Here is a 24,742-nt window from a genome sequence, read left to right on the forward strand (position 1 = left end):
GGATACTGCTATTTGAAATAGGTTAGTCATAAAAGACAAAACTATAGAATTCTACTTCTAAGAGGTAGCTGAAATAGAAATTCATAGGCCTGAATAGGGCTGTCAAGGGATAGGGATACCGAGGGGATTTTAGGGTTCTTGCTTTGAGATGGGATCTCACGCTACAGCTCAGGATAGCCTCACTATGCAGCCTGGGTTGGTCTCAAACTCAGAGCAAACCTTCTACCTCAGACACCTGGGTAGCTGAGAATACAGACATGAGCCATCAAGCTGAGTGTTTTGCAAAATAAAAATGTTCTGGAAATCTATTAAACCATGATGCAAATACATAGCATTACTGAACTGTAAATTTTAAAATAGTCAAGATATTAAATTCTGCTTTTTTGTTTTTTCAAGACAGGGTTTCTCTGTGTAGCTTTGCGCCTTTCCTGGATCTCGCTCTGTAGACCAGGCTGGCCTCAAACTCACAGAGATCCACCTGCCTCTGCCTCCCGAGCGCTGGGATTAAAGGCGTGCGCCACCACCGCCCGGCTTGTTTCATTTTTTTACAGTGATTAAAATAAAGGTTAGAAAAATCTTAACAGATTAAGAGAATAAAAATTTATTCTTTAGTAAGCTTCAACACAAATTCACAAACTCAAAAGCTACATCTATTGTTCAATGATCCTAGCAATTAGAAGTACAGACTCTAGTTCTGTAAAAGACGGAAAACTGAGCAATTTTACAGCCAATCATTTATAATGAAAGCAGATATACATGCCCATTACGAATTATGCAAGGAAGATGTAAAATACTCAGCCTTATTACTGAGTATAAAAAGAGATGACAATGTTATCTACCTCAAAAGTTTTACAAGGAATACATAAACCAATATGTAAAACACATAAAACATGCCTGTTATGTTATTATTTCTAGATATTTCAAGTGGTGATGTGTCTATGACAGATGTGAACATTACACTAACATTGAAGAAATTTTCTCCAGAAATGAGACTTAGAAAATCCAACATCGCACTAGACAATAAGGAAGGCAAGTGGAGTGCTTCAGGGCCCAGAGGAAGGGGCTGGTCTGCAAAGGAGGACAGTGGGAATGGGTCAGGTCAGGTCAGTATTCTGTTCGATTCTTTCTTCAGCATCCTCAGTCCTTCCACACTACCACCTTTTCTCTTCTGCCTGCAAACTTGTACAAGTTTTAACTGGGTATGGTGATACGTGTTTACAAAACCTAGTACCTATGAGGCTAAAGCAGGGAGAGTGTACATCTGAGTCATGTACTGTACACCAGGTCAACCTGTGCTACACAATAACATCCCATCTAAAATACACAGTTTATACAAGTCTTTCCAATTTTAATCTGCATTAATTATTCAACTAAAAACTACGTGTCCTGGGGACTGAGGAGATGGTTCATTTGCTAGTGTTTGCCTTACAAGCATGGAGACACAAGTTTGACCCCAGAGCCAAGTAAAAAAAACCAGGCATGGTGGCCATGTGTTTGTAATGCCATCATCACTGGGGAGGCAGAGACAGAGGGTACCTAGAGCTTGCTGGTCAGCCAGTCAAGCTTGCTTGATGAGCTCCAGACCAATGAGAGAAATATGGATGATACCTGAGACACCCGCAGAGATGTTTTCTGGACTCCACACACAAATAAAAAATGTGTATTGGTTCTGGCTTTTGCCCCAGGATGGAGTGAAAGGATTAAGTTACTCCTACTCTAACTGTTATAAAGAGGGTTACTAAAATTTAAGGTGACAAATCACACCATCACTTGGGATAGAGGCAACTGGATAACAGTAAATGTATTTTATCACTAAAATAGGTGAAATTTACAGGAGGGTAGTTTTAACCTCTGAAGACTATAGAAAACAGAGTAATGTGCATGTTTTTACATGTTTTCTTCTCTAGGCACCCCATCAGGCAGTTAAGGAAAGAATTCTATGTAGTACAGACACAGGTGGGAGGAACAAGAAACTGTGGTGAGTTATACACACGACAGCACATCTCTCCTCCTCCCCAGAGTCTAGCTCAGTAGACCAGGCTGGCCTCAAAAATCTCAGTCCTCTGACCTGAGTGCTGGGATTACAGGAGCCCGCCACGCCCTGGTTGAGAAGATTTAAAGAATGAAGGGAAGGCAACATTCCTGGCTTTAGGGAACTGGCAATGAGCATTCATTGTAGCTGAGAGAAATGTGTGTGGTCCAGCTCTTTGAGAAAGAAGTTTCATAATCTTGAGAAGAGAGAGAGAGAGAGAGAGAGAGAGAGAGAGAGAGAGAGAGAGAGAGAGAGAGAGAGAGAGAGATATGCCTGAGGCTAAACCTTAATCAGAACAGACACCCTACAACTCCTGGAAAATCACTCTAAATATAAATACCTTATGTAAGCCACAGTACAAAAATCCAAATCAAACAGCTACTGCTCTTTATAGACTACTCCTTACCCTAAAAACAAACTAGTTCTCCACACACCTGAAGCCTGTGGTATAGTGACAGTGACCCTAACAGAATAGTCCAACTCCTCCCCTAGGTGCCAACAGTACCCTCCTTCCAGAGAGACCAATGTGCCTACTTCCAGGCTTAAAAAATGGCCCATCCCACAGTTATTTAAAGTCCTTTGCCCTTATGTCTAACTTTCTTTTCTTTTTTTTTCCGAGACAAGGTTTCTCTGTGAAACAGTCCTGCCTGTCCTGGAACTCACTCTGTAGACCAGACTGGCCTTAAACTCACAGAGATCCACCTGCCTCTGCCTCCCAAGTGCTGGGATTAAAGGCGTGCACCACCAAAGCCCAGCTGTCTGACTTTCGAGTACTGAACAGATTTGAATAAGCAAGCAAATTCACAAACTATGACCCAGATGTCGGAAATATTTAATAGAAAATACAAGGTAACTAAAACTAATAGGCTAATGTCACAGAAAAGGTGCATGGCATGCATATCAGAGGGTCATTTCAGCAGTGAGGTGGACACTAACAGCAACAGAGATCAAAAGCCATTGATCTCATCAGATGAATGGAAGTGACAGAGCTGAAGAAACAAACCATCAGTGTGGTTGAAGATAGGCCACTAGAAACTACTCCAAGTGAAAACCAAGGGGAAAATAACCAAGGACTGTACCATGGTCTCAAACACTGTAACCTATGTGACACCAAACTGTTAGAAATGCAAAGGAGAAAACTTCAGAATTAATGATAATAAATGTGGTAGGGTAAAGGAGTATAGTTAAAGGAAAAGGTATAACACAGGCATTTCTAGAACTCACAGGTAAAACTGAAGACAAAAAAACTATCTTAAATGTGATCAAATATTTTCTCAGTGCTGGGAAGAATTCACTGCCAATAGGTGCAAATTTCTGAGAAATAGATTTAAAATTAGTTTTTGAGGTAAAAATAATACATCAGCCTAACCATGGGCTAAAAAAAAAAAACCCTGTAAAGTTGAATATATTAAAAATTTTCAATTTTTAAACATATTCTAAAACAGATGTGTCCAACCCAGGACACATAGGCTGCATGTGTCCCAGGGTCCTTACCCAGGGTAGACTCCATATGTTACAATACCATTCTGTTTGGCAAGATAGCCCATAGGTGTGTGAAATAGTGGCATGACTGTTACATGAGGGGCAAAACCTTTCTGATTGGATTCAAGGCCTGCTCCACAGGAGGAAATTCATGCCTATTAGGGTAAACATGTTCAACTGCCCATGGCCCGGGAGGATACAGTCCCTAGGCACGGACACATGTCCCTAGTATGTGACAATCTACTACAGCTGTTTGGCTGAATGGGCATAGATTGTTAAACTGACTCCCAACTATTTGTTTATACCCATAGATTAGTGCTGTTCTTAACCTTTTTTTTTTTTTTGCAGTGGGCAGCAGTCAATACAGAGGCTCCTAACTGAACAAAAGTGTTTTGACTGTTGAATGCTCTGGCCTAAATAAAACCTCAATGATGCTACGTCCTACAAAGCTCAGGGAGTATCCCAGGCGGGGGCAGGAAGAAAGAGTGAGCTGGAGCATGCAGGAGTGCTGGGAATATAATGTAACCACCGCACTCCTGAACTCCCAACAGTTATAGACACTTGCCTAAGATCTTCCTTAAGGTCGAGCCAATGTGTTTCTTAGTTTTGATAAATGTGCTCTGGTTATATAATAGTTCAAATGACAGAGAGTTGAAGGAAGAGTATTTGGAACTCAATTTTTTTTTTTTTTTTTTTGAGACAGATTTCCCAGTGTAGCCTTGGCTGTCCTAGAACTCACAGACATCCTCCTGCCTCTGCCTCCTAGTGCTGGGATGAAAGACCTATGGTACCATGCTTGACTTAGAACTCATTTTATTGTAAATCTAAAAGTATTTCAAATAAAAGGTTAAAAATTATACACCAAAATGTGTATGTTTATATGTATACACACACACACACACACACACACACACACACACAAGACAAGGCAGGATTTTAATATTGTAGATGGAATAGTCAGAGGCAGTTAAACTTTTTGCTTATGCTTAAATTTATAAAAAGCATGTTTTACTTGTATTTTTTTTCTCTTGTAGTGAATTGCAAAAATAATAATTTTTTGGTAACTGGCCTTGAACTCACAGAGATCCGCCTGGCTCTGCCTCCCGAGTGCTGGGATTAAAGGCGTGCGCCATCACCGCCCGGCCCAGGATAACCATTTCTTAATAAATACTTTGAAACTGAACTTATTAATTAGTAATTTCATTCGTCTTTTCAAATACATTGAAATAAAAGTTAGGCATTGTGAGATCTTCTAAGTTCAGTTTGTTTCATTTACTTTATCAGAGTGTACAGACTCTTGGGGTAAATACAAGAATTTCACCAATTTCAAATACTTCCCATCTTTGTATACTCTTGGTTTTCACCCCACCCTCACCCACCTCACCACATTATTTTCACTTTTTTTTTTTTTTGTTAGTGGAGGCTATCTTCCTTGATGTTACTCCCAGCTTAATCTTTTTGTGACAGGGTTTCTTAAAAACCAGAACTTACAGAAACAGGCAGTTTAACTTAACCGGCTGGCCCTAGGAACCCCATCTCTGCCATCCAACTGGAATTACAGGCCCTACCAAGCATTTCCCATGGGTTCTGGGGGTCTGAACTCCACTGCTCTTGCTTATGTGGCAAGCACTTTAACAAATGAGCCACTTCCCCAGGGCATTTGTTTTGGTTTGTTTTTTCTTAATCATTTCCACATTAATAACTTCCTTTTGTTTTTAGATGGAAAAACCACTGAAAGCAAATAAGTTCCTAAGAAAGGCTTATGTATGATTTATAGATTCTTCTATTGACACTTTAATTACTCACAACTAAAACTAACTGTACATTAAGGCTCTGTCAGGAATACCATATTTTTTAGAATTAATCTATTTTAAAAGATTGTTTGAATGGTAAATTATCATTGTGAGTAAATAAAATGAATGCTCCCTAAAGCCTGGCACGGTAGCACAGACTTGTAAACCCAGCACTCAGCAGACTGAGGCAGGAGGATCAAGAGTTCCAGGCTACTCTAGCCCACCTCGCAAGACTCTAATTCAAGAATACCAAACAAGGGGCTGGAGAGAAAGCTTAGCAGTTAAGAGCACTTACTATTCTTGCAGAGGACCTGGGTTCAGTTCAAATCACCCACATCAGGTGGCCGACAACTACCTGTCACTCTAGTTCCAAGAGACCTAATGCCTTCTTTTGGCCTGTGTGGGCACCAGGTATTAATACGGTACTTCATACACACATATAGGCATTCACAATATGCATAAAATATACATAAATAAATCTTAAGTAAAGTGAATAAAAAATGCAAAAGGAAGCATTCATTAAAAGAAAAAAGGCTACCATACATTTACTATAAAGAAACTTAATGCAAATAAACTATGACACTTTAATGAATATTACGTTTAATTGAAATTTAATTATGAAAAAAAGTTTAATTGACCTACCCAGTTGGTTGGGATAAAGTACAAATTCATTAAAGCTATGTATTAAATCTCTTGTGGAATACTATTAAAAAAAAAAAAAACAACTTTATGATTGAAGTTCCATTAGCTACCTTATAAATGTAGTTTAATAAATAAAGAAGCTTCAGCAAGATCCATTAGTTCTACCAGAAAGGAAAAAAAAAAAAATCAATGTACAGAACCTACTGTCAGTAGATGTAAAGGCACCTATGGAGGAATTTAGAGACATACTTGACCCACAGCAGCATTTAAGTATCTGGAGTATCTATACCTGTTCTTCATTAGACGAACCTCTCTCTTCCGTGCTGCTTCTTCGGCAGGCTGTGTAGGAAGTGCTGGGGAGGACGCCATAACAACTCCAGGGGCGATAGTGCTAGTGGGTGCTGTGCGAATCTGGTATGTTTGTACATCGCCAGAGGCAGCTGCAAGAAAGAATGAATGACGTATAAGACACTAAAACACTACAATTTAATTCAAGTGTGTGTCAATCAATCTAAACATACTTGGATTATGAGGGAAACAAACAGATGATTCTGGCTAAAAAGAAGATGCCAATTTACTGTCCTATCAGTACAGGTAAGGATGTCTTAATGTCTCTGCTGGGTCTTACATTTACGTTTTATTGGAATGGAGATCTAGTCTGTGGTTAACATGCTTACCAACCTTAAGTCTAAAAGGAAAGTGAGGCCCAGCATAGATGATCTTCCTAGATATAGTCCTCAGTGTCTTCCTTTGATTTGGATAAATTCATATTAAAAAATTTCAAGCAGACTCTTGCCACGACATAAAAACGACCATGACTTTTCATAAATAGCAAAATGAAAGAGAAAATAAGCATATGGTCAACTATTATAAATTTCTAATTCAAATAAAACTCAAAGCATGAAAAAGTGGACTACTGGGTGCCAATCATGGTTAATGTAAACATTATTTTAATGTAAGTGATAATAAATAAACTCAAGCTGGATTTTTTTTTCTTTTCCTTTTTGGTTTTCTGGGACAGGGTCTTACTATGTTGTCCTGGCACTCACTCTGTAGACCAAGCTGGTCTAGAACTCAAGAGATTCACCTGCCTTTGCCTCCCACGGGCTGGGATTAAGGCATCCACCACTTTGCCTGGCTTTGGGTTTTTTTTAACCATACAATCTACCATATGTGGAAAGAAACATAATCATAGTTTGTCAATTATTTGCTTCTAAAAACAGCTTAATGACATACTGTCCTAATAAGTAACCTAACACTATGTGAGAGATTTTGAAGGTCTTGATAAAATCATCATATCAGTTAAAAATATCAATTGTATCGTTTGAGTGACAAAGATTTATATACTAAACATGTTACCATCTTCAAACTGACGTTGAGAATTCAAATTCACTGACATCCTGCTTTACAATTTTTTGAGTACCTGCATGTAAAGTGAAAAGGTGTTTTACTCCCATTAATAAGCAAAATATTTTTTCAAATATCATTGGTCTAATAACAGAATATATTGTATAAATATATTAGGGATTTCTACTTGGTGTTTTGGTACCATTCAAAATTATCCATGGTGAAAGGATGTAACTCTCATTAACACAGGCAACATTCGTTATTATTAACAAAAATATTTTTAGAAGCAAATGTTATTATTTCTCAGCCTATACATCTTTAATCTGGTATAAACTATGAACTGTTCAAATAATTAATGGAGAATAGTTAACACTCTCCAGACTCCTGAAATGAAGGGAAAAATCCCCAAATTCTTTAGTCCACTGAGGATGTAAGAACAATTTCCAAAGAGCAGAAGATTTACATAATGATATATGTTCTTTGGAATGTTTTTATCTAAAATCAAAATTCACGACTTTAGGGAAAAAAAACTAAGCTTCTTTTAAATAAAAAAATAATAATAATAATTTAAAAAAAACCCAAGAGAGAACAGTCCACTAAGTCACTCTTCAATAGTGACTTAGCACACATGAGGTAGGGCCCACAGTAGTTGGGTGTTACTTGAGTCATATAGCCTAGTTGGGATTGCCTCAGTTTTCATTTACGCTATTTCTCCTAGCCCTGAATACTGAAGGTATTAAAGACAGGTATTTCCCCTCTAAAGCTCCGAGATAGTTGTTTTTATGCCATGACATTTTCGTCCAAGTGAAAAAATAGAAAATTTCACAAGAAATATTTATGTATTAAATGCATACATAGCTAATCTTTAATATCTAAATCTATACTGAAGAAACTCCTTTAATAGTGCTTTGCAGTAAGTATACTTACTTTTCCTGAGTGTACACACTAAGTTTTAAAAGAATGGATCATACTGTGTACTCCATTACCTTGAACAACAACTTGGTTGCTGGGCACTAGGATCTGCTGTCCATCAGTGGTCTGTGCGTACTGTAGAATAGTGGTACCCGGCTGAGTGGCAGCTGCATTGGTCATGGTTAACGTCTGAAGGCCCTGTACCCCATCGGTGCCATTGTTAGCCAACTGGATTGCTCCTCCCTGGGTAATGGCAACTAAAACCCAATGAATTTGATTGTTACAAGTTTAATTACTATCATGTAAGACTTTTAAAACACACTAAACTCATGCAATTAGCAAAGCATAATGTAGGGGAAATTATTATAGACAGTAACATCACTAAGAAAGACTTGTTATATTTAAGTAAATGTGTTCTCAGGAAAGTATATCCAGTTTTTATAAGAGAAATATACTCTATGAACTGTACTATAATAAATAATGTGTGATAATAATATAAAAATTAAGTGAAAAATTCAAATTTGTTTTTAACGTATTTAAACTCTTGAGGAAGTCTTCCTTCACAATGATACTTTACAGCACCGTTAATTGCCTCATCTATTATTTAATATCTGTTGCCTTAGTCATAAATACATTTCTTGTAGGTAGGAAATTAATTAATTAATATAGGAGGCACCCAATAAATGCTCATTAAAATATAATTAATAGAGCCATCTATCAGTGAATTACATTTTCTAACTCTCAGGGCAATTTATAAAATCTGTCGGTAGTGTACTCAAACATCCATGTGAATGGCAGGAAACTTCTTAAGGGGCTAAGGCACAGAATTCACTTGAGTTAGGAGTTTTGAGACTGGCCTGGGGAAAAAATAGTAATATCTCAACTCAAATAAATAAACTAAATAAGCATTTTTTTTAAAAAAAGAAAAAGAAGAATCCAGTAATACACTGCTTGCCATGAATGTTTAAGGTCTCGGGCTCAGTCTCTAGCACATGCTACCAATCATCTTTTTTTTTTTTGGGGGGGGGCGGTTCAAGACAAGGTTTCTCTGTGTAGCTTTGGAGCCTGTCCTAGAACTCACTCTGTGGACCAGGCTGGCCTCGATCTCACAGAGATCTGCCTTCCTCTGCCTCCCAAGTGCTGGGATTAAAGAAGTGCACCATCACCACCCGGCTGCTACCAATCATCTTCAGCAAAAATTTCATCAACGAAAGAAATGAAATGGCCTGGACCTTAGTCATTATGAGTGTCTTATAAAATTTATGATCATCAATATCACCACTTGGATAAAATATCTCACTACGTTCTAAGCTCCATCTCTAAGTCCTCATACAAGGTCTTCCATTGATTGTTTGATGAATAAACACATTTGCCACTACCTGGCAAATGGAAATTAATGAATACATACCTAATAGATATTTCATACATACCTAATCTAAGGTTAGATTCTTAACCTAAATCACCTTTATACAAAAGCACATAGGAAAAGCTAATTGACACCAAAACAATACAGAGAAACCCTCTCGAAAAAAACAAAAACAAACAAACAAACAAAAAAAGGCTAATTGAAAGGTAAATTATCTTATTTGGAAGACATAATCCTTTAGATACCAGAGTTGGAAAAAAAAAAAAAAAAGGTTGAATCCTTCTCAGACAAATCTTACTAAGGATCAAGTTTTCAAAAAAAAAAAAAAAAAAAGACTACCTGAACAACTCCATTGTGTGTATGTGTGCACATGCAGGGAATCAAACCCAGAACCTCACACATGGCAGAAATGCACTCTATCAACTGAGTTATGTTGCCAGCTCTCCATAAGCAAAGTAAAAAAAAAAAAAAAATGTGGTATCAATGTATCTGACTTAAATATGTTACCATTTATCAGAGGGGAGTTAGTTTGGGATCAGTAAGCTCTGGGAAACTATATCATCCTGAGTAATGTGCACATAGAAAATTCTTAATTCACTGCGCAATCAAGAGATATTAGTTAATGATGATTATTTGGTTACTTTAGCAAGATGGAAAACTTGTGGAAATTAACACACTAGCATATACAATCCTTCTGTTAGCTAAGCCAAGACTTGACTATCTTGGATGTGAAAAAGAAGTCTTAAGAATTATTCTACAACTAATTTTTTAAGATTCCTGAAAGTGGCTGGAGAGATGGCCCAGCAGTTAAGAGTACTCACTGCTCTTTCAGAGGACCTGGGTTCTATTTCCAACACCCACGGGGAGGCTCTCGGCCATTTGCAAGCAGTTCTAAAGGATTGAACACTCTCCTTTGGCCTCCGCAGGCATACACACATATAGTGCACGGCAAAATATCCATACACATAAAATAAAAATACATAAAAAAGGTTTACTTGAGCCAGGCGGTGATGGTGCACGCCTTTAATCCCAGCACTCAGGAGGCAGAGGTAGGCGGATCTCTGTGAGTTCGAGGCCAGCCTGGGCTACAGAGTGAGTTGCAGGAAAAGGCGCAAAGCTACACAGGGAAACCCTGTCTTGAAAAACCAAAAAGTTTACTTGAAAGAATCATAAAGTTAACAGAATCAAATCTTCATTTGTCATATAGAGTTAACTTGCAAATTCAAATGTATTTAACACTCCACTTTTTTCTTAGTTACAGAGCAATGAGCTCAAAGTGAAAGGAAGGAACCATATATGAAAAGGTATAGACTCTTGTCTGTAAGCAATAGTTTGATTCTGTTACTTTTCTTGGAAATCTAAAGCATCTGATCGTAGAGATGTTGTTGTAAACATTAAATAAGGTCACATATATATAAAATTCTTTGAAAATGTTTCATCTAAGACTTAAACATGTTTTTTTAACTGTGTAATATTTACTTGAACACTTGATTACTTTAAAAGAGTAAGATAGTTTCAACAAAACCAAATTCATTCAAACAAGAATAGAAGACAATCATAACATATCTCTAGGTGTACTTTAATGACTACCAAGAATACAAACTAAGGAAATATTATATTTTAACTTAATCTAAATACAATTAAATTGTATTAGCTGAGATTCTGTACATGTATAGGACAGCATAAGTAAAAACTAGAATGAAAAAAAGGAGGGATACAATCCTTTCTACTGGGAAAAGATGAGAGAGGTTTAGAGATTATAGATATCATAAAGCTCTAAACCTTAGATTTTGGTAACCATGTTAATTAGGTTAAAAACACAGGGCTGTAGAGATGACTGAGAGGTTAAGAGCACTGACTATTCTTCCAAAAGACCCTAGTTCAAGCCAGCACCTACATGGTAGCTAACAACCACCTGTAACTACAATTCAAGAGGATCCAACGCCCTCTTCTGGCCTCCATAGGCACTGCATACATGTGGTGTTAACATACATGTAGACAAACTACTCATACATATAAAATAAAAACAATTTAAAAATAAACAAGTTACAAAATATAGAGTTTGCTATATATGTGAGTATTCATTATGATGTTTCTTAGGGGAAAACATCAAGAACATAATACTACATCAGTTTCATCAAAGGCACACGTGTGTGTGCAAAGATGATAGTGGATAAAATGAATAAATCGTAAGAAAACTCAAAGAACTAGTATAAGTAAACTATAAATATTCAGTTGTTGGAGGGGTTTGAAAGGTAAAGTATCTAAGAAATGGCAGTAATTCTATACTTTACTTCTTCCTTTCAGTTTCTGTATGGTTCTTCTGAAAATCCTCCTTTCTAGTTCACGTGAGGTCTACGGCCATACCACCCTGAACGCGCCCGATCTCGTCTAGTTCACGTGAGAACCTGCAGTAGTGAATCTACTGCAGAAAAGAATGTGTTATATCCTTCAGTATGTTCATGCTGGGGGAGAATGAAGTCTTGTACAATGTCAGAGAAGAACCATCTAGAATACTGAAAATTATCTGGATATGAAATTATCTTAAACTAAACACAGGGAGAGGGATACTCTTTTACAGCTGCCAATAAAGAATTTAAGAAAGAAAAAATTCATGTTATGCACATAAATTCATTCAGGCACACACACACATAAATAAAAATAATAAATCTTTAAAAAAAAAAAGCCCTTCCTTATAAATAACATCAAAAGTTTCAGTGTTGGAAAAGCTAAAGCTATTGCTTTAGGTATCTATTTTTAATATAGCAGGAATGCAAATTGCAGGCAGGCAAACCAACATTATGCTGAAATTAAAAAGCTAGTAGTTTGTGTGTGAATCATGTAAGAGATACAGTGGAAGGCAAGGATGGGGGGGGGAGAAAGTGACATTTACACAAATGCCTTTTATCAAAAGTACTTTCTAACGACTCAAGTAAAAGACGAAACAAAGGAAGAGGAGAGGTAAGACAGAATTAAATGCAGGACAGATATGAAATGGAAACTAATGTTGTCAAAGTCTTTCCTTTCAGAACAGCACAGCAGGGCTGGCAAGGCGGCTCACCAGGTGGAGCACCTCTTGTCCTTTCAAAGGGCCCTGACCAGTTCCCAGCACCACACGGTGACTCAAACCATCTATAACTCCAATTCCAGGATTCTGACTCATCTTCTGACCTCAGGAGGCACCAGGCACAGCCATGGTGCACAGACAGACATGCAGACAAAACATTAATATACATAGTATTTTTTTTTTCTTTTCTTTTTGAGACAGGGTCTCTCTATACAGTCTTAGCTGTCCTGTAACTAGCTATGTAGACCAGGCTGACCTTGAACTCACAGAGATCTACCTGCCCCTGCCTTCTGAGTGTTGGAATTAAAGTCGTGCAACACAATGCCTGGCACACGCGGACTTTTGCTAAAAAAGTGTCAGGATCTGTTGGTTTTAGCAGTTCTTATGTTCATAGTGTCACAATTCACTACACTGACCACAACAATAGACTATAAGCAAGCCACACCTACCCGAAACACCAAACACAAAGATTGTTAAGTGCTATTTTTAGGAGGTAGGATTAAATAAAAATAGTTAAAATAATGGAACTACTTTTGGTCTTCATCATAGTGTTTTCCTTATCTGAAGAAAACATATCTTCACATTATGAAAATTAAATCCAGATATTTGGTCCTTCAAAAACTTTCAGACTGCATCAGGAATCTATACTAAACTGAAGAAAACATAACTGACTTACACTTACGTATTCCTAGCACTAGAAAGGAAAGCCTTTTCATTACCGATTTCTGATAATACGGCAAACAACAATGGCAGCAAAAGCCTTGGCATTTGCCATTTCTTTAGCGAAGGCAGCAGCTTTTCCCAGCAGAGAGAGTTATTACTCACTGTACTGCCCACTGCTGGTCTGGTAAATCGGAGTCGGCACAGTCACAGTGGTGATGGCAGGGGCTGACGTCTCCTCTTCCGACTTTTCTTCTTCAATCCTTGGCACTCCTGGTGCATCAGAAGATAAGTCATTCAAAATTTTCCTAGAAAAATAAGGAGCTATTTTAATTAAGAAAAAATCCACTAAGTATAAATAATAAACATTAGAAAACTGCTAATGTATATGACAAAAGTTTAAAACACATGCATTATATAGGTAAACTTCAAACAAAACAGGGATTTCAAGCACAAGAAGTAGGTGTGTGTGTGGGGGGGGGGGCTAAAGTAAATAAACTACCCAGGGTTTTGTTTGTGTCAAATGTTATGCCTTTGGGTATTTTGTCTGCATATGCCTGGTGCCTACAGAGACCAGAAGAGAGTACTGCGACCCTATGACTAGAGTTGGACGGTGTGTGTTCGCCGTGTGGCTCTTTTGAAGAGGCCCTGCTACCAAACACTTAACCGAGTTTATGAGCAGCATGTGGCACGCTACTCGGTGGCAGCATGGACCAAAAACCTTCTCAGAGCTGGAGCAGTAAACATGGCTTTCAGAGCTGGAGGTCAAAGTGCCTCTGCCATGAAATTAGTTTCTCAAGGAACCAAGGACTGGGGTGGAGCCAGCAACCAAAGCCACAGCTTTATTCCTAGTCATGACTGCTTAGCAGTTTAAACGCTCATGTGGTCAGAAAAAGATAGAAATATGCAGTAAAGACAGATTCAAACAAACAAACAAAACCTCTAAGTGGGTTACAGTGTGTTTAAAAATATATGTAGGCTTGGGAGAGTAAAGAGAAAGTATAGACAGTCATAAAAAATATAGTTTTAAAATAATAAAGTTAAAGTCTTTAAGGGAGTAAAGTAATATAAAGAGCCATGTAAAGATGGAAAATACACAGTCTGGGTACTGTAAGCTATTGTGTTGTCTTTGAATTGTCTGACAGCTGAGGAAGGAGCAACAGCTGCTAAGAGACATTTGATTATAAATACTGCTGGATTAATCCAACCTATGTATTTTGAAAATGTCTTGACTTCAAAATTTAAGCAAAAAGATATATTACTTTGGGAAAGAGGCTCTGCTTTTATTTCCACAGGAAATGAGAGGCTGTGAATTCATTCTGTGTTAAGAAAAATCAGCTTTGGTCGAGGAAGACCCCCTGAAAATCTCTAATGGGAACAGATGTTAATCTTACATATTTTACATCAGTATAGATTTTAGTTTATTGATACAAATTTAAAGTTAATTTTGTTACACTGTATGTATATTTCAAACTCTTGTTTAGAGTATTATGTTTATGCAGCTCATTTAAAAATGAAATATACAATCAGGAAATACAGACTAGCAGTCATCTACAACAGCAAACTTACAGTTATGTTAGTTATGTTTTCAAGGTCATACAGAGATGTATTTCAGATAGACAGGCAATCTTCAAACACTTCAAAGACCTAAGAATATGGCATTTAAAATGTTTTAAGAACTTAGACTTTTCTGGACAGTGAGACATGTCTGCTTCTGGCAGCACCAATTACTTCAAAGAGGATGACGGGCATCAAAGAAACTCCATATGGCGTTTGTTTTCTTTATGGCAAAAGCTAGCCATGTGGGCAAAGAAAGTGCCCTTGACCCGACTGCTGACAGTATGCTGTACAAACTGAACAAGCAGGACATAAAGAAAGTGACTGAAGAACTTTGTCAAGACAAGGTGGATAGTCCTTCAAAAATTCTGCTTCAAAATAAGTCTGTCAGCTATGATAGGCCTGTAAGCCAAAGATGGATGCCCCAACGTTGCAGAGGAACTTTGGGTGACTGTCCAGGCAGCCTGATATCCCTGTCATTAGGTAACATTACATCCTTCTGGAGTCTTTGATGGAGTTGAAGACTAGATAGTTACAGTTACAGTTTTCTTTAGTTATAATAAAAGAGAAAATAGACATAAAACTTTAGACTAACCAAGATAATTATTTTCTCTAATTTTGCCAAATGCAAATGGATTAGTGTTACTGTAATTCTTACTTATTAGCTGTCTTTTTTTTAATATATAATCTTACTTTGTTAAAGTTAAAACCTTCCATTTTAATTAGACAAAAAGGGGGAAATGCTGTGGAATAATCCTCTTGTACACTGTAAAGATTTGTCACTCAAATTGGTTTAATAAAACACTGATTGGCCGGTAGCTGGGCAGGAAGTTAGGCGGGGAAAGCCAAACTCAGAATGCTGGGGAAAAGGAGGGTGGAGTCAAGGAGTTGTCAGCCAGATGCAGAGTAAGCAAGATGAGAATGCCTTTTTGAGAAAAGGTACCAAGCCAAGTAGCTAAACATAGATAAGAATTATGGGTTAATTTAAGTGTAAGAGCTGGTTAGTAATAAGCCTGAGCTACTGGCTGAGCATTTGTAAGTAATAAGCCTTGGAGTCAATTACTTAAGAAGTGGCTGCCAGGTATTTGGGAACAGGAGGTGGGAGAGAAACTTTCGCCTACAAATTACTGGTAAAAATATCAAGTCAAATAAAACCAAATGGAGCACCTTCCTGCTGCATACAAATCAACTGCTTTTTAAGGATCGGTTGTTCCAATAAAAACCTATTTTATATTATCAATCAATTTCATTTTTCCAACATGAAAGCATGTTATAAGCTTCTGTTAAACAGTTTGCTGTAATAATAGATATAAAGGCTACTTTTCAGGGACTCATAAACTTCATATAAATATTACCCCAGTGTGAAAGTCTCATTATAAGGCAAAGTAATAACCATTATATTCCTTTCTTTACATGTTTTGTCTCTAGAGTTTTTGTTTGATTATTAAAAGCATAATTTATTAAAATAACATTTGCTAGGATTTTGGCCAGAAAAAATTAAGGCAAATTTTGTCTTCAATATAAAGCTGGTATCTTTGTGGTTTGTTTTTTTTTTTTTTTTTTTTTTTTTTTTTTGTTGCTGTTGTTGTTGTTGTTTGGTTGGTTTTTTTTGAGTGTGAATATGGTAGGAGGCATGTGTGCGGAGGCCACAGGACAAATCTGAAGTTGGTTCTTTTCTTCCACCCTTACATGGATGGAACTCAAGTCACCAGGCTTACGCAAGCATGTTTACTTGCTGGGGCCATCTGGCTGACTTGCAGCTATGATTTGCACAGGGTTTACAGAACTCATGTGACTTATTTCTTAATACTTTGTTGTATTTGCTTCAGGATCAATGGTATTATATACTAACATGAGATATACTTCAATGTCCTCAAAATCTACCACCTGCTATATTTAAAACAAAAGAAAAGGGCTAGAGAAATGGCTCAGCAGTTACTAGCTTCAACTCCCAGCAGCAATGGCAGCTCACACTGTTTATAACTCAAGTCACAGAGGATCTGGCATCTTTTTTTAGTCCCTCCAGGTACTTCATGCCCATGGTGCACAGAAATACATTCAAACACTCATATAAACAAAATAAAAAACTTAATTATACATATTGCCTATAATATATATCCCACAACATAAAATTTCTTAAGACCTCAAAATCAATTGACTAATAATATTGAGAAGTCATAATTTGTGAGGATAGAAAAAGAGCTTAGTAGCAACTAGAAGTTAAGTCCATGGAGGAAGGTGAAGTATCAACTATGCTTAAAAAAAAGGAGCAAGGCTAGAGAGAAGGCTCAGTTGTTAAGAGCACTGGCTGCTCTTCTATAGGACCCGGGTTTGATTCTCAGCATCCACAGAGCAGCTCATAACCATGTCTAACTCCAGTTCTAGGGGATCCAATATCCTCTTCTGACTTCTGTCGGCACCATGCATACAACTGGTATATAGACACAGGCAGACAAAACACTCATACACATAAAACAAAATAAATCTAAAATAAATGGCAAATAATAGGAGCTTAGATAAATAGGCATAATTTAAACTAACAGGGAAGGTAACTGTCAAATTCTGAAGTTTTCTGAATTCTAAAGTAAGCTTAAGAGACTGGTAGGCATGTTGTTTCTAGATATACTTAACATGGAGCCAACTGATATACATACTGTTTTTGACTTTCCTTTGAGGAGGCAAGGCATAGACAAGGTTGAACCCTAACTAGAGGATGTGAGCAAAGCACTACCCTGAAAACTGTTAAATACAGGTGTTTGCTAAGTACCATGACATAGAAAACACCTGTAAATGTATAGCTAAGTAGATCACTAGTGTATACGCAGAACAATGCTATAATTCAAGTGTATCCCAAACTTCAAAGGGAGAGCAGCAGTCAGCACAGCTACAAAAACAGAATGAGGGAGAAACTGTCTTCCCACAACTATTGAGAGCAGCTGTTCTCAACCTTCCCAATGCTGTGCCCCTTAAGCTGTGAGGACCACAACCATAACATCTGTTTCAGTGCTCCTTCATCACTGCCATTTTGCGAGTGTTATGAACTGTAATGTAAATATCTGAGTCTTCCAATGGTCATTTAGGGGCTACGACCCCCAGGTTGAGAACCACTGGTTTAGAGTAAGAAGTAGTCTTATTTTGTACAGTAGACATCAACTTATATGAGAAGTAACTCCAGAGAAATAATCTACACGGTACTGGCCTGAGCAGTTTTAGCGGTGTTCTGACACCCAATATCTGCCAAGTCCTAAGCCTTTCTGCAGGTCTCTGACTAACTGTTAAAGTACATACCTGTAGGAAGGCCTCCTGGAAAGGATTTCCCTTCGCTTTTGGGAATCCGTTACACTATCCACAGACTCCTGTGAATCTTCACTTTCTGCAATAGTTGAAATCTGAAAACAAAGAATAACTTTATCTTGATTATCAAATTTAGTTCCCATAAAATATTTAAGTCCAATACAAAGAATGTATATATAACTCTTATATATACTTTAGTTTTTAATGGAAACAACTACACCAGTAAAACACATTTCCTACAGACTAAAATGACATGGAAACATTTGTCCTGAAAACGACTTTGAATTTCTCCCAAGCCACCAATCCTGAATATATCACTAACAGCAATTATTTCTTGCAGTTGTTAGAACAGAATTGCCAACCAAAGTAAGTTTTCTGACATGAAAACAAGAACAAATAGTTAGCCCTAAGTCTCTAACAATATGTTTTCCTATAATTGTTATGCGAACACATATTTACAGATGTACAACTAAATCAGTGATTCTTTATCACACTGTAGATTGTTTGTCCTGGCTAGTTTTATATCAACTTGACACAAGCTAGAGTCATCAGAGAGGAAGGAGCCTCAACTGAGAAAATGCCTCAAAAAATTGGGCTGTAGGCAAGCCTGTGGGGCATTTTCTTAATTAATGATTGATTTAGGAGGGCTCAGCTCACTGCAGGTGGGGTCACCCCTAGGCTAGTGGTCCTGGGTTCTGTAAGAAAGCAGGCTGAGCAAGCCATGGGGAACAAGTCAGTAAGCAGCACCTCTCCATGGCCTCCAGGTTCCTGCCCTGTTTGAGTTCCTGTCCTGACTTCCTTTGATGATGATCAGTGATAGGAAAGTGTAAGCCAAATAAATCCTTTCCTCCCCAAGTTGCTTTGGTCATGGTGTTTCATCACAGCAATAGCAATCCTAACAAAGACACTGTTTTCCTGCAAGTCAGTAAACATCCTCTACTATACATAAACATACTTCAAAGTTGGCATTCTACAATTATTTTTGAGTAAAACTTCAAGGTAATGAGCTATGCATTTCTGTTAAGGGCCCTTAGACTGGAAAACGAGGATTAAAGACTATGTGAGGTAGCAGAAATTAGAATTTACTAATAACTTATTATGTGCCAGATATTATGCTAACACATCTATACAGTTCATTATCTCATACAGTAAACACCAGGTCTCATGCTCATAGAAGATAGAAGAACTGAGACACAAGCAGAGCACGCAACTCACTGTGGCCACCAAACTAAGGAGCGTGGCCCCTGCTCACAGTCAACACTTCCACTTTAGACTTTACCAGCATAAAATCCTGGTGGTCCCAGAGTCAGTGTTGTTAGAAGCAACAATCTTGGAGCACTTTAGACCACTCTAGATTCAAAGTCCACTCATCTGTGGATGCTTGCTTGTAAAACTTATATTATCAAGTGTTTCTAGCCTATACTGTAAGGGCCTCATGTGCTTACTTCCATGAGTTACACATGATGCTGTCACACTGAGAAGCAGACTTAAACAAGACAAGAGGGCCTGTGTGGGTTAGTACCACCTCAAAATAGTCAACAGCAGCAATAAGGAAAACTATATTCAGACAAAAGAGAAATTGCAAAGGAACTGCACATGCAGGCTGGCCCCAAACAGACAATTCTCCCAGCCCTGCTTCCACATGCTGGGGTTATGGGTATGTACCACCATGCCTTGCTCTTAACAGCTATCAAGATCTTAAGGACACACACGGACACAGAAGACCTCACTCACGTTGAAACTCATTAAAACAAGCTTGATGAGCTAGTTACTTACATACTGGGCTTGGGGATGTAGCTCAGTTGGTAGTGTTTGCTTAGTATGAACAAAAACCCCGGGTTTGATCGCCAGCACCATATGAAAGTAGGTATGGTGGCTTATGACTGTAAACCTAGCACTGGGGAGGTGGAGGCAGGAGGATCAGTAAGTAGTTCAAGGTTATCCATGCCATATAGTAGGTACAAAGCCAACCTGGGATGTATGATTCAATAACAAAGTCAAAATATATAAATAAGTAAACTAAGCACACACTGGGTTTGAAGTGAAATACTGCTTTTTCAGTTGTAGCTTTGTCCCTTACACCAACTCAGTGGATTTTGTTGCCCTTCTCCAATCTACAAGATTTTGCCAATTTTGACAGAAAAGAATTAACTCAAATGAGAAAACCCAACCACATGGCTATAAAATGTACCACCACTGAGAGAAGCCTGTGTGCCCTCTTTACACTCGGAGTTAGAAGAGGATGATGCAGTTGGAACACGTGGAGCAATCTGCTGTGTGGGGTGTTAACATGAAAGAGCTATGCACGGGGGCCAGGACTACATGGGAAAACTCAACTCTCAAATTCAGTAGGAAACAAGCTGCTCTTGAAAAATGAAATGGGGGGGAGGACCCACACAGGATCCATGATTTCACACTAATAAAAATATCAAAATCCAATTTAATAAGTATTCATAAACATATAAAAATTAAAACCCAAATACTGACTCCATGATTATCACACTCCAGCAGCAGAACTCCTCCTGACATGTCCTCACCTCCTGACATGACTGACCATTAACGTCTGTCTCCCAAGTTCCTTAAACAGGTCTTTAGCTTTGGCCATCTGTAACAGTCTAGACATTTTAAAAACCCAAACTATTATTTATTTTTACAACTTGACATTTCAAAACAACTACATAGTGGTTATAGAAATAAAGAAATATTAAAACTATAAAATCCTTTTGCAAACTTAAAAGTGTTTTAATTGGCTACAGTTAAGACTCCTGGTTTAGATAATTTTTCATTCAAAAAAGCTTAGTAAAGCCTAGAATACTGATCTTAAAATTTGCTCTGCTTATCTCCCTTACAAACAAGGAAACTGGGGTTTGGAGAAATGGCTCAGGTAAGAGCACCAGCTGCTCTTCCAAAGGATCTGGTTCAATTCTCAGCACTCACATGGCAACTCACAACCCCCTGCAACTCCAGTCCCAAGGATACCCTCTTATGGCATCCACAGGTACCAGGCATGCGCATCTTGTACAGGCATACATGCAGGCAAATAAGAAAATCTCACATAAGGATATATATTTATTTGTAAATTTTAAATGTTATTTATAAAAGTTCTTAGGATAGGCATAAATACTAAATAATTTAATTTATTCACTAAAAGAACAATGTCCTTTTAAATGTGCTTCATTGATATATCATTTGAAAAAGAAAGAAAGAAAGAAAGAAAGAAAGAAAGAAAGAAAGAAAGAAAGAAAGAAAGAGAGAGAAAGAAAGGTCATTATCGTCTTTCTTTCTTTTTTTTTTTTTTTTTTTGGTTTTTTTCGAGACAGAAGGTTTCTCCGTGTAGTTTTGGTGCCTGTCCTAGATCTCTCTCTGTAGACCAGTCTGGCCTCGAACTCACAGAGATCTGCCTGGCTCTGCCTCCCGAGTGCTGGGATTAAAGGCGTGCACTACCACCACCCTCATTAACGTCTTTCAACAGTGATTCTGGTCAGGTATGGATGTGTATGCCTTTAATTTCCAGCATTGAGGCAGAGCCTGCGAGAGCTGCCTCTACAGCAGTACTTACTTATACCCTGTCCACCTAGGCTTAAATTTCTGGAAATGTGATTGGATATCTACTAGTTTAAAAGAGAACTCTAAATGTAGGGATTAAGAAAACTAAGCACCTTTTAGCTGTGCTTAAATTTTTTTTTTCATTCATTTCTATCAATGAGGTAAGCTGTCGATGAGATTTATCCAGTGTATTTGATCTCTAGATCTAAACTGGTTATTTTGCTCTAGCAAGAAGGTATGGCTTTTTTCTTGTTTGTAACAGGATCTCATTATATATAGCTCCGGCTGGCCTGGACCTTGCCTTGTAGACCAGGCCTGCCTTCAACTCACAGACATCCATCCCCCTTTCTGCCTCCCTGAAGCCAGTGTTTAAGGTGTGGTCTCCATGCCCAGCTAGTTTCATACTTAACAGGGAAGTTCAGCAGCTACTGAGATTGAGACTTCTGGAAAACTGAGAAAAGTCTAAGGTTTTAAAGTGTATACAGTTTTGAATTGTTAATCATGAAAAAAGTTAAGAAACCATCTTCAAATTTCTCTCCACAGTTTAAATTTCTTCTAAAAAGTAATTATTCTTTCATTTGTGGCTAACCCTCTCCCCACCCCCAAGAAATGATAGTATAAATGGCTTTAAAAAAAAAAAAATCTACCAGGTAAAAGATCCCTTCAAAGACTTTGCTTGCCATTAACAAAACAAAAGCCCCCCACAGCCCATTCTTAAATCAGAGGACAGCAATGCTGTATACTGGCCACAGAACCACTATGTTGTATAAGGTGTTTACCGCTGTCCCCATCACATCACAAAGCATTAAAGAAGAGTCTATCAACACTGAGTCTCCAGCCGTTTTCCTCCTCCTTACTCTACTTAGGGAACCGGCAGTTCTAATCATGCTATTCTTTCAAATTCCAAACATATCCATTTCCACATCTTTGGACTGTTTTTATCAATGGCTTGGCTCAGCTGCCTTTACTGCCTCCTGGTGTCTACTCACTGGGTTCCCCAGCCACCTTAAATGAATACAGCACCTTCCCTTCACATCTTTCCCTACCCTTTCCCCTGTTTTATTGACCTCTGAGCACTGATCCTCACCTGACATATTTTATTTTTTCATAGTCTGTCTCTCTTCACTCAAATGTGATCTTCATGAGAACAGAGATGTACTGTTTGTTCACTGCTGCCTTTGATAGGACCTAGAACAATGACTGGCACATAGCATGTCATCAATAAACATTTGTTGAAGAAATGGATGTAATAATTTAAAGTAATAAAATAAATAAATTCTTTCTGGTACATTTAGACAGCACTATACTAAAATGTGGCCCAAACTGGTAAGTGCCACTACCAACCCTGTATACACTGTGAAAGTGCCATTATTTTTGCAAGGATTCTCACTTTATCTGTGAGATGTGATTTATACATGTAAGAATAAGTTAGGGCAGCAAAGTGGAGCTGTACACGACATATTAGTACAGCTCAGTTTCTGATATTACTATATTAAAATATATCAACCCAAGTCCCCCTGTTCTTATTCTTCCATTAAGAGACATATAGCTTGCATATTTTGGGAACTTTGTTATATAACACTAACATTCCACCGTCTAGAAGTTTGAGGGACACTTTCACTCTCTGTTTAATAACTTCTTATAAACCACTACTTCCTAGTTAACACTAACCATTGCTAGCTGGCTCAAATAACCATCCAAGTTTAACATATTCTCCTGGTTTAGAGTATTTAACAAAAAAGAAACATATATATATCTCCACATAGTTCAGGCTTCAAGGAGTCCAACTTTCCTCTTTTAAATATATATATATATTTAAAATTATATACCTCATTGTGATGAAAATATTCTTGAAAAGACAAATACATATTTCTAACAAAGTTAAGAACATTTACTACCTGGGTTTAAGTTATGTTGCCTCAAAATTAGATTAAGAATACAAGCAACAATCAAAACCACATTTTCTTTTTTTTTTTTTTTTTGGTTTTTCGAGACAGGGTTTCTCTGTGTAGCTTTGCGCCTTTCCTGGAACTCACTCTGTAGTCCAGGCTGGCCTCGAACTCACAGAGATCCGCCTGCCTCTGCCTCCCGAGTGCTGGGATTAAAGGCGTGCGCCACCAACGCCCGGCAAAACCACATTTTCTTAATTAAAAATTGTAATATACATTTTGTGGCCTAGTTTTATTTTTAATTAAAGTAAAACCCTCTGTAAGTGAAAAAGAAAGGGCCAATGAGTTCAATGTCACTTGACTTATTACAATACAAAGTAGGTCTGATCTCTAAAACTCTTGACTAGCAGACCAAGTTCTCTCCATTATGTTCTAGAGAAAAATTCAGTATGGAATTAGTAATGAGATAATATGGAGGATGACAAGGTAGCATTCAATGAAACAAAAACTAAGTCAAGACTACTTCTTATCATTGTGGTTTCTAGAAATAGGCCTTTATTTAATACTACTGTCATGAACTTGTTAATAAAGTCCATTCCCAGTATCTTCAGGAAATTGGTAACTTCAGGATTTCACACGACAACAGTTCTCTACCCACGAAATGTGAAAGCCAACCACAAGCACAAAGGAAAGAAAAAAAGGACAAAAGGTAACAGCAGCTCAATACCACAGCATACAGCTGACAAAACTTGACATGGGTTTTGATGACAGTGACAGAACGGTTCCAGGACAAAGGAGGACGCACCCTCCCCCTGCCAATGTCAATCAGTTCTGGCTACCACACAAGGAAAAGCAACAGCTCTCATCAAACATTACGGCTGAGCAAGAGAAATCAAAGGTACACCATATAATAAACGCAGAAAAAAAGGAGAGGCTTGTTGACTCTGGAAACTTCCTTTCAAGTGGGAAGGGTGTGGGGAAGGAAGGGAGACGAAGGAGTTCCACAGGAAAGAATCGGACTGCTTAGTTCTCAGGATCACCAGGTCACAGTACCAGAAAGGCATACTCTGGCTAGCCACACAGAATTTCAGCAATCAGGCTTCACCTCTAACTGTGCAGCCCCCAGGAGGTACGGCTTCCTTTTTTTTCAAAGTG

The 24,742-nt window shown here is 37.9% G+C and overlaps 1 protein-coding gene across 2 annotated transcripts in view; it reads right to left on the reverse strand.

The window, feature by feature from the left end:
• Creb1 (cAMP responsive element binding protein 1) overlaps positions 1-24,742 on the reverse strand; it is a 62,779-nt gene that overhangs the window by 12,437 nt on the left and 25,600 nt on the right. For both annotated transcript variants that reach the window (XM_059278857.1, XM_059278858.1), the window contains 4 exons: positions 18,147-18,247; positions 13,467-13,609; positions 8,283-8,465; positions 6,239-6,389 (listed from right to left, as the gene is read on the reverse strand). In XM_059278857.1, coding sequence (XP_059134840.1) covers positions 6,239-6,389; positions 8,283-8,465; positions 13,467-13,609; positions 18,147-18,247 — 578 coding nt within the window. The remainder of the gene's footprint in view (positions 1-6,238; positions 6,390-8,282; positions 8,466-13,466; positions 13,610-18,146; positions 18,248-24,742) is intronic.

The sequence above is a fragment of the Peromyscus eremicus genome, chromosome 13, assembly GCF_949786415.1.
Source record: "Peromyscus eremicus chromosome 13, PerEre_H2_v1, whole genome shotgun sequence".
NCBI lineage: Eukaryota > Metazoa > Chordata > Mammalia > Rodentia > Cricetidae > Peromyscus > Peromyscus eremicus.